Source organism: Xenopus laevis, chromosome 5S, assembly GCF_017654675.1.
Source record: "Xenopus laevis strain J_2021 chromosome 5S, Xenopus_laevis_v10.1, whole genome shotgun sequence".
In the NCBI taxonomy this organism is placed as follows: Eukaryota; Metazoa; Chordata; class Amphibia; order Anura; family Pipidae; genus Xenopus; species Xenopus laevis.
In genome coordinates, this window is record NC_054380.1 from 48,712,675 (window position 1) to 48,723,906 (window position 11,232).

At 42.3% G+C, this 11,232-nt stretch overlaps 1 protein-coding gene across 3 annotated transcripts in view; it reads left to right on the forward strand.

Annotated features, from left to right (window-relative positions):
- Positions 1-11,232, forward strand: part of sash1.S (SAM and SH3 domain containing 1 S homeolog) — a 197,726-nt gene that overhangs the window by 78,320 nt on the left and 108,174 nt on the right. For all 3 annotated transcript variants that reach the window (XM_018265308.2, XM_018265305.2, XM_018265306.2), the window contains exon 6: positions 1,264-1,376. In XM_018265308.2, the coding sequence (XP_018120797.1) occupies positions 1,264-1,376 (113 nt within the window). The remainder of the gene's footprint in view (positions 1-1,263; positions 1,377-11,232) is intronic.

Consider the following 11,232-nt stretch of genomic DNA (forward strand, 5'->3'; position numbering starts at 1 on the left):
GCACCACAACATGGAGATCGCCACCTATTGTGGACCCGAAGGTACTTTTGCTGGTGTTGGCTCCATTAAGAATGAGCAAATTTAAAAAGTTGGGACAAGTGTAACTGTTCCACACAGGGAACTGAATGTAATTCCATGAAAACTTGTGCTGCATAAGGTCTAGACCCTGACAATAAATTACTACTAGCACAAATGTTATTTTGTGACCACCAAACAAAGGTCCCAGAGCTTATCCCCAGGGGAAAAAGAGGGTTGTCCAGTAGAGGAGCTGCAATGCCCCCACAACATCATTAGCCCGCCCACAAACTCACCGCCTAGTGACGTAAGTGTCCTGACTTCTGCCCAAAGTTACCCAAGAGGAGAGGTGGCAACCCTATTCAGGCAGTTCTCCCCCTCTTCTGTGTAATCAGACAGGCAGTTCTATTCTAGTATGCCATCAGGTAGGCTAGGCACATGTTATCAGGCAGTTCTCCTCTATTCTGTGTAATCAGGTAGGTAGTTATATTCTAGTATGTTACCTGGTAGGTAGGCAGTTCTATTTAATATGTTATCAGGCAGGCTAGGCATGTATTATCAGGCAGTTCTCCTGTCTCTTCTGTCTAATCAGACAGGCAGGCAAGCAGTTTTCTTCTAGTAGTTTTTTATAGACAGGCTAGGCAAGTATTATCAGGTTGTTCTCTTCAATTCTATGTAATCAGACAGGCAAGCAGTTCTACTGTTCAATATGTTATTAGACAGGCCAAGTAGGCATTTCTCCATCTGTGTTATCAGGTAGGCAAGCATTATATATAACTGTAAATCCTTAAACATTTATAATTTATTAAATGTTGTGATTGGAAAAATTGCTTATTTTGTAGTTCAACCAATAAATGTGGAAAACACTGTCTGTCAATATGCCTCTCTCTTGTTTATTTTGTTAACATTTAATTACATTTTTAAATGTAATTGTCTTAAATGTAATTTACTACAGTATTGCTGTCTTCTTTTTTGTACTGTAGCTACCCCTAGAGATTTGCTGCCCAAGGCCTTGGCATTTGTGACCTTCTTAGAAATCATGGCCTGATAGCACAGATTAGAATGGACTTACCCACTGACCTTAAATAGAATGCACACTCAATTATTTGAAAATATTTATTAAAAATGTTCCCAGTGCACATGATATATACATTTTGAAAGATCAGCAGGGTTCATGCTTTAAAGAGTAATTCATGTCTGATCTGTCAGACATTAATTATGCTGATTTTCTTTTTTTTTTTTTTCAAGGTGAAGGTATTGGATACATCGCCAGTGAAATTACAATGAGTGATGAAGAGCGAATACATCTGATGTTGATGGTTAAAGAAAAAATGATCACTATTGAAGAGGCACTAGCCAGGGTATGAATGTGTATTTTATGCTATAAAGTGCTAGCTGGTATGATAATAAAAAACTAGATGGTGTCGTTTCTGAAGAAACCACAAGATGTTGGCTTTGAAACGCAAGAGGTGTTGGGGCCAGTCGCCCCTGGTGCATAGAGAGTACACAAAGTTGGTAGAATCTGGTTTAAAACGGTGAAAATTGAAGCAGATCAAATTGTACCATTAAAATCAATCAAAAAACCTGATTGGCTGTTTTTGGCTCCACCCACTTTTAAAATTTGAACCCCAGTCCCCCTGTGACCGACTGTGCCAAGTTTGATGTCCCTGCCATTAACTGTGAAAGAATGGCAGCAACTTATATATTGACATTGGTTAGCAATAGGTAACATTTGATTGGCTGTTTTAAGCTCCACCCAGTTTTCCGAATTTTAACCCCAGTCACCCAGTCATGGTCTGTACCAAGTTTGGGGCCTCTGGCTTTAAAACTGTGAGAATGGCAGTATTTGAAACTTTTACATTGAAGTCAATAGGTAAAATCTGATTGGCTGTTATTGGCTCCACCCACTTTTCCTAAATTTTGACCCCAGTCACCCAGTGAGTAATTGTGCTGAGTTTGGGACACTTGGCATGGACGCCGTAATAATAGCAGCAATTTGGCGTTTTTCATTAAGGTGATTAAGGCTGAAATCCGATTGGCTGTTGTTGCCCCACCCCCTTTTTTCCCTAATTCTGAACCAGAGTCACCAAGTGACTAACACTTTAAGGTTTCGGAATCATGACATTCAACATGTGAAAATGGCAGCAATTTTATGTTTTTCTATTGAAAATCAATGAATGACATTTGATTGGTTGTTGGTGGCTCCACCCACTTTTCCTAACTTTGAAGTGCAAACACCCAGTGAGCACATTTGTGATATTCGTGGTCCATGACATCAATAACGTGCAAATGGCAGCAATTTTAATTTTTCCCATTTAAATCATCAATAAATCTGATTGGTTGTTTTTGGCTCCACCCACTTTTCCAGATTTTGATCCCGGTCCTCCAGTGACCAACTGTGCCAAGTTTGAGGACCCTCCCATGAACAATCCAAGAGCGGTGACAGTTTTAACTTTTCCCATTGAAACAAATGGCTAATATTTGATTGGCTGTGGTAGACTCCTCCCACTTTCCCAAATTTTAACCCCAGTGACCCATGGTACCAAGTTTTGGGTCTCTGGCTTTAACACTGTGGGAATGACAGTGTTTGACATTTTCTCATTGAAGTCAATAGGGAAAATCTGATTGGCTGTTTGTTGCTCCGCCCACTTTTTGGAGTCCCCAAAATGTGACAGAACTTTTCAGGTTGACCCCATGACTAAGTGACCCAAGTTTGGTGAGTGTAACTTTAATGCTGTACGAGTGGCAAAAGTTTCAAATTTTCCAATGAAAGTCTATGGGAAAAAATGGGGTCTTTGGGGGGCTGCCACAGGGCCACGGAGGGTGGGATTGCTTAAAGGGCCAGTAACACCTTTTAGAGAACCCAGTCCCAATCAATGTACTTACATTACTAACATCCAATATGCAGCTGCATCATGCTTCCTAGTAAGGAAAGTCAAAAAAATGGAAACCGCAGTTTTCCAAGGGGCCCCACCATCTTGCAGCAGTAGAAAAGCTTATTTTTCCCTGCCTGCGCGCCACTGTGAATCTCTTCCTGTTCTTTGGGTTGCGAGTTCCTAGTTCCGGAAGTGACGTCACCTAGCAACCACTAGTTACCCCTAAGCGTCTTCCACGCTGTCAGTGTGGTCTTATCTGTTCTCCTCAACCGATCATTTGATGCAGCCATTTCATTTGTGCCTCTCCCCCCAGCGCTTACATGATTTTTAGCAGCAGCCCGTTCCGTATGTCTGCCTCTCCCCCTCCCGTTCCGTAAGTCTGCCTCTCCCCCTGCCCTTCCGTTTGTCTGCCTCTCCCCCTGCCCTTCCGTGATCTTCTTCAGCAGCCTTTCGTTTGTTCACCTCTCCCCCTGCCCTTCCGTTTGTCTGCCTCTCCCCCCTGCCCTTCCGTGATCTTCTGCAGCAGCCTTTAGTTTGTTCACCTCTCCCCCTGCCCTTCCGTTTGTCTGCCTCTCCCCCTGCCCTTCCGTTTGTCTGCCTCTCCCCCTGCCCTTCCGTTTGTCTGCCTCTCCCCCTGCCCTTCCGTATGTCTGCCTCTCCCCCTGCCCTTCCGTTTGTCTGCCTCTCCCCTCCTGCGATGATCTGCAGCAGCCAGCAGCCTTTCAGTGTGTGCCTCTACCAGCACATAAGAGGAGAATATCGGCATCCGAATCCTTCGCCTTGAAAATGAAGCTGCTTCCGGGTTCAGTCCTGAACCGGAAGTCATGTGAGTAGGAGAGCTGTCGGGGACGCGCACATAGGACAGAGCTGCAGTTGCTGATCGCCGTTTCGCCTGTTTTCAAAATGTATTGAATAACATGGAGGCGATTTTTATTGGTGAATTTTTAAGCTAAACCCAAGGTAAATATGGAACATGTAGTAGGATATGGGTATTATTTGGAGGGTATAGTTTTGATTTTTTAAATAAAAAAAATTGGTGTTACTGGTCCTTTAACAGAGCACAAGCAACCTATTCGGGTATGAGCCGAACAAGTGTGCAAAGTTTCATAATTGTACTCCTAAAACTCTGGGAGGAGTAGCGTTTAGAAAATTGCTAAAATTTCATTGGCTGTTGGTAGCTCCGCCCACTTTGGGGTGGCCCCCCAAAATACATTTTTATTCGGGGTGGCACCAACAATATGCGGTCCGAGTTTGGGGAGTGTAGCTTGAAAACTGTACGAGCAGCAGCGATTTGAAAATTTTCCCTGTCAAAGTCAATACGAAAAAAGGCGTCCACGGGCGCAGTGGGTGGGATCGCTTACTAAAGCACAAGCAACGCAATTTGCTATAAGGCGAATAGGTGTGGAAAGTTTGGCGCTTGTACCCCTAAAACTGTAGGAGGAGTAGCGTTTAGAAAACCGGGGGGCGCTAATAATAATAATAAGAACTAGAGGGTGTCGTTTCTGAAGAAACCACGGGATGTTGGCTATGAAACGCTATAGGTGTCTTGCCCAGTCGCCCCCGGTGCCTAGAGAGTACACAAAGTCGGTAGAATCCGGATTAAAACGGTGACATTTAAAGCCAATCCAATTTTACCATTCAAATCCATTCAAACAAACTGGCTATTTTTGGCTCCGCCCACTTTTAAAAATTTGCATCCCAGTCACCCCTTCACCAAATGGACCAAGTTTGAGCACTCTTACATTAACAGTGTAAGATTGACAGGAATTTAAATATTCCCATTGAATAGCGTTTGGTAAAATGTGATTGGCTGTCTTAAGCTCCGCCCAGTTTTCTGAATTTTAACCCCAGTTACCTAGTCATGGTCAGTGCCAAGTTTGGGGCCTCCGGTTTTAAAACTGGGTGAACGGCGGTAATACAAAATTTTACATTAAAGTCAAGAGGTGAAAACTGATTGGCTGTTTTTGGCTCCACCCACTTTTCCTAAATTTTGACCGCAGTCACCCAGTGAGTAATTGAGTCAAGTTTGGTACACCTAGCATTTAAACTGTGATAATAGCAGCAGTTTATCATTTTTCTTTAAGGTCAATGGCTGGAATCTGATTGGTTGTTGTTGCCCCGCCCCTTTTTTTCCTAATTATGAACCACAGTCACTCAGTGACTAACATTTCAAAGTTTGTGAATGCTGTGATTTAATGTGTAAAAATGGCAGCATTTTTATTTTTTTCTAGTGAAAATCAATGAATGAAATTCGATTGGTTGTTGGTGGCTCCGCCCACTTTTTCTAAACTTGAAGTGGAAACCCCCAGCGGCCACATTTGTGATATTCAAGGTCCCTGACATCAATACTGTGAGAATGGCAGCCTTCTTAATTGTTCCCATTAAAATCAATCAAAGAAATCTGATTGGCTGTCTTAAGCTCCGCCCAGTTTTCTGAATTTTAACCCCAGTTACCTAGTCATGGTCAGTGCTAAGTTTGGGACCTCTGGTTTTAAAACTGTGAGAACGGCAGTAATCAAAAATTTTACATTGAAGTCAATAGGTGAAAACTGATTGGCCGTTTTTGGCTCCACCCACTTTTCCTAAATTTTGACCGCAGTCACCCAGTGAGTAATTGAGCCAAGTTTGGTACACCTAGCATTTAAACCGTGATAATAGCAGCAGTTTATCATTTTTAATTAAGGTCAATGGCTGAAATCTGATTGGCTGTTGTTGCCCCGCCCCTTTTTTTTCCTAATTGTGAACCACAGTCACTCAGTGACTAACATTCCAAAGTTTGGGAATGCTGTCATTTATTGTGTAAAAATGGCAGCATTTTTATTTTTTTCTATTGAAAATCAATGAATGAAATTCAATTGGTTGTTGGTGGCTCCGCCCACTTTTTCTAAACTTGAAGTGGAAACCCCCAGCGACCACATTTGTGATATTCAAGGTCCCTGACATCAATACTGAGAGAATGGCAGCCTTCTTAATTGTTCTCATTAAAATCAATCAAAGAAATCTGATTGGTTGGTTTTGGCTCCACCCACTTTTCTTAATTTTAATCCCAGTCCCCCAGTGACCAACTGTGCCAAGTTTGAGGACCCTGCCATTAACCGTCTAAGAGCGGCAGCAGTTTAACATTTTCCTATTTATTTGAATGGCTGAAATTTGATTGGCTGTTGTAGACTCCGCCCACTTTAGGTAAATTTTAGCCGAGTCACCCAGTGACCCACGGTGCCAAGTTTGGGAGAGCTCTAGCTTTAAAGGGGTTGTCCACCTTGAAACAACTAGTTGGTTTCAGATAGATCACCAGAAATAACAACTTTTTCCAATGACTTTCTATTTTCTATATGTGACGGTTTTTCTAATATTGAAGGGTAAAGTGTCATTTCTCTCCTTCTGAAGCAGCTCTGGGAGGGGGGGTCGCCGATCCTGTAAACTGTTCTAAATGGATACATTTAGTTGATACATTTCTTATCTTTGTCCCTGCTGAGCAGAATCTCTGGGTTTCATTACAGGCAGCTGTTACAATTGATACAATTGTTGCTAATACTCCAGAGATGCTGCTGAGAAATGTATCAACTAAATGTTGCAAAATAATAACAGTTTAGAGTCTGCACCTGAATTACTGAGCTGCCAGACTGAAACACCAGAGACAGGGACATTCAACTTTAAACTTAGATTTTGGAAAAAACGTAAACAATAAATAATGGAAAGTATTTGAAAAAAGTCTTATTTTCTGGGGAACAATCTAAAAACAACTGAATTGGAAAAAGTGTTTGGAAGGTGAACAACCCCTTTAATACTGTGAGAATTACAGCTGTTTACATTTTCTCATTGAAGTCAATAGGGAAAATCTGATTGGTTGTTTGCGGCTCCGCCCACTTTTTTGGGTCCCCAAAATAGGAAAGAATTTTTCAATTTCACCCCATGACTAAATGAGCCAAGTTTGGTGAGTGTAACTTCAAAGCTGTACAAGTGGCAAAAGTTTCAAGTTTTCCAATGAAAGTCTATGGGGAAAAAAGGGGTCGTCGGGGGGTCGCCACAGGGGCACGGAGGTTGGGATCGCTTAACAAAGCACAAGCAACCTATTCGAGTATGAGTCGAACAAGTGTGCAAAGTTTCATAATTGTACTCCTAAAACTCTGGGAGGAGTAGCGTTTAGAAAATTGCTCAATTTTCATTGGGCGTTGGTAGCTCCGCCCACTTTGGGGTGCCCCCCAAAATACTTATTTTTATTCGGGGTGACATCAACTATATGTGGTCCGAGTTTGGAGACTGTATCTTCAAAACTGTACAAGTGGCAGCGATTTGAAATTTTTCCCTGTCAATCTCAATGGGAAAAAAGGGGTTGTCGGGGGGTCGCCACAGGGGCGGGGTGGGTCCCCAAAATAGGACAGAATTTTTCAGCTTCACCTCATGACTAAATGACCCAAGTTTGGTGAGTGTAACTTCAAAGCTATACAAGTGGCAAAAGTTTCAAGTTTTCCAATGAAAGTCTATGGGGGAAAAATGGGGTCGTCGGGGGGTCGCCACAGGGGCACGGAGGGTGGGATCGCTTAACAAAGCACAAGCAACCTATTCGGGTATGAGCCGAACAAGTGTGCAAAGTATCTTAATTGTACTCCTAAACCTCTGGGAGGAGTAGCGTATAGAAAATTGCTAAATTTTCATTGGGCGTTGGTAGCTCCGCCCACTTTGGGGTGCCCCCCCAAAATACTTATTTTTATTCGGGGTGACATCAACAATATGTGGTCCGAGTTTGGGGACTGTATCTTCAAAACTGTACGAGTGGCGGCGATTTGAAATTTTTCCCTGTCAAAGTCAATGGGAAAAAAGGGGTCGTCGGGGGTCGCCACAGGGGCGCGGTGGGTGGGATCGCTTATTAAAGCACAAGCAATGTACTTTGCTATAAGAGGAATAAGTGTGGAAAGTTTGGCGCTTGCACCCCTAAAACTGTAGGAGGAGTAGCGTTTAGAAAATGGGGTTCGCCAATAATAATAATAACTAGAGGGTGTCGTTTCTGAAGAAACCACGGGATGTTGGCTATGAAACGCTATAGGTGTCTTGCCCAGTCGCCCCCGGTGCCTAGAGAGTACACAAAGTCGGTAGAATCCGGATTAAAACGGTGAAATTTAAAGCCAATCCAATTTTACCATTGAAATCCATTCAAACAAACTGGCTATTTTTGGCTCCGCCCACTTTTAAAAATTTGCATCCCAGTCACCCCTTCACCAAATGGACCAAGTTTGAGCACTCTTACATTAACAGTGTAAGATTGACAGGATTTTAAATATTCCCATTGAATAGCGTTTGGTAAAATGTGATTGGCTGTCTTAAGCTCCGCCCAGTTTTCTGAATTTTAACCCCAGTTACCTAGTCATGGTCAGTGCCAAGTTTGGGGCCTCCGGTTTTAAAACTGTGAGAACGGCGGTAATACAAAATTTTACATTAAAGTCAAGAGGTGAAAACTGATTGGCTGTTTTTGGCTCCACCCACTTTTCCTAAATTTTGACCGCAGTCACCCAGTGAGTAATTGAGTCAAGTTTGGTACACCTAGCATTTAAACTGTGATAATAGCAGCAGTTTATCATTTTTCTTTAAGGTCAATGGCTGAAATCTGATTGGTTGTTGTTGCCCTGCCCCTTTTTTTCCTAATTATGAACCACAGTCACTCAGTGACTAACATTTCAAAGTTTGTGAATGCTGTGATTTAATGTGTAAAAATGGCAGCATTTTTATTTTTTTCTAGTGAAAATCAATGAATGGAATTCGATTGGTTGTTGGTGGCTCCGCCCACTTTTTCTAAACTTGAAGTGGAAACCCCCAGCGGCCACATTTGTGATATTCAAGGTCCCTGACATCAATACTATGAGAATGGCAGCCTTCTTAATTGTTCCCATTAAAATCAATCAAAGAAATCTGATTGGCTGTCTTAAGCTCCGCCCAGTTTTCTGAATTTTAACCCCAGTTACCTAGTCATGGTCAGTGCTAAGTTTGGGACCTCTGGTTTTAAAACTGTGAGAACGGCAGTAATCAAAAATTTTACATTGAAGTCAATAGGTGAAAACTGATTGGCCGTTTTTGGCTCCACCCACTTTTCCTAAATTTTGACCGCAGTCACCCAGTGAGTAATTGAGCCAAGTTTGGTACACCTAGCATTTAAACCGTGATAATAGCAGCAGTTTATCTTTTTTAATTAAGGTCAATGGCTGAAATCTGATTGGCTGTTGTTGCCCCGCCCCTTTTTTTCCTAATTGTGAACCACAGTCACTCAGTGACTAACATTCCAAAGTTTGGGAATGCTGTCATTTATTGTGTAAAAATGGCAGCATTTTTATGTTTTTCTCTTGAAAATCAATGAATGAAATTCGATTGGTTGTTGGTGGCTCCGCCCACTTTTTCTAAACTTGAAGTGGAAACCCCCAGCGACCACATTTGTGATATTCAAGGTCCCTGACATCAATACTGAGAGAATGGCAGCCTTCTTAATTGTTCTCATTAAAATCAATCAAAGAAATCTGATTGGTTGGTTTTGGCTCCACCCACTTTTCTTAATTTTAATCCCAGTCCCCCAGTGACCAACTGTGCCAAGTTTGAGGACCCTGCCATTAACCGTCTAAGAGCGGCAGCAGTTTAACATTTTCACTTTAACTTCAAAGCTGTACAAGTGGCAAAAGTTTCAAGTTTTCCAATGAAAGTCTATGGGGAAAAAAGGGGTCGTCGGAGGGTCGCCACAGGGGCACGGAGGTTGGGATCGCTTAACAAAGCACAAGCAACCTATTCGAGTATGAGTCGAACAAGTGTGCAAAGTTTCATAATTGTACTCCTAAAACTCTGGGAGGAGTAGCGTTTAGAAAATTGCTCAATTTTCATTGGGCGTTGGTAGCTCCGCCCACTTTGGGGTGCCCCCCCAAAATACTTATTTTTATTCGGGGTGACATCAACAATATGTGGTCCGAGTTTGGGGACTGTATCTTCAAAACTGTACGAGTGGCGGCGATTTGAAATTTTTCCCTGTCAAAGTCAATGGGAAAAAAGGGGTCGTCGGGGGGTCGCCACAGGGGCGGGGTGGGTGGGATCGCTTATTAAAGCACAAGCAACGTACTTTGCTATAAGAGGAATAAGTGTGGAAAGTTTGGCGCTTGCACCCCTAAAACTGTAGGAGGAGTAGCGTTTAGAAAATGGGGTTCGCCAATAATAATAATAAGAAGAAGAAGAACGAGCTGAACTCGAAGAACAGTATGTTGGCTATTTCATAGCCAACATAATAATAATTTTAATAATAATAAGATTAAGAACGAGCTGAACTCGAAGAACAGTATGTTGGCTATTTCATAGCCAACATAATAATAACTAGATGGTGTCGTTTCTGAAGAAACCACAAGATGTTGGCTTTGAAACGCAAGAGGTGTTGGGGCCAGTCGCCCCTGGTGCATAGAGAGTACACAAAGTTGGTCGAATCTGGTTTAAAACTGTGAAAATTGAAGCAGATCAAATTGTACCATTAAAATCAATCCAAAAAACCTGATTGGCTGTTTTTGGCTCCACCCACTTTTAAAATTTGAACCCCAGTCCCCCTGTGACCGACTGTGCCAAGTTTGATGTCCCTGCCATTAACTGTGAAAGAATGGCAGCAACTTATATATTGACATTGATTAGCAATAGGTAACATTTGATTGGCTGTTTTAAGCTCCACCCAGTTTTCCGAATTTTAACCCCAGTCACCCAGTCATGGTCTGTACCAAGTTTGGGGCCTCTGGCTTTAAAACTGTGAGAATGGCAGTATTTGAAACTTTTACATTGAAGTCAATAGGTAAAATCTGATTGGTTGTTATTGGCTCCGCCCACTTTTCCTAAATTTGGACCACAGTCACCCAGTGAGTAATTGTGCTGAGTTTGGGACACTTGGCATGGACGCCATAATAATAGCAGCAATTTGGCGTTTTTCATTAAGGTCAATGGCTGAAGTCCGATTGGCTGTTGTTGCCCCGCCCCCTTTTTTTCCTAATTCTGAACCAGAGTCACCAAGTGACTAACACTTTAAGGTTTCGGAATCATGACATTTAACCTGTAAAAATGGCAGCAGTTTTATGTTTTTCTCTTGAAAATCAATGAATGACATTTGATTGGTTGTTGGTGGCTCCACCCACTTTTCCTAACTTTGAAGTGCAAACACCCAGTGAGCACATTTGTGATATTCGAGGTCCATGACATCAATAACGTGCAAATGGCAGCAATTTTAATTTTTCCCATTGAAATCATCAAAGAAATCTGATTGGTTGTTTTTGGCTCCACCCACTTTTCCAGATTTTGATCCCGGTCCTCCAGTGACCAACTGTGCCAAGTTTGACGACCC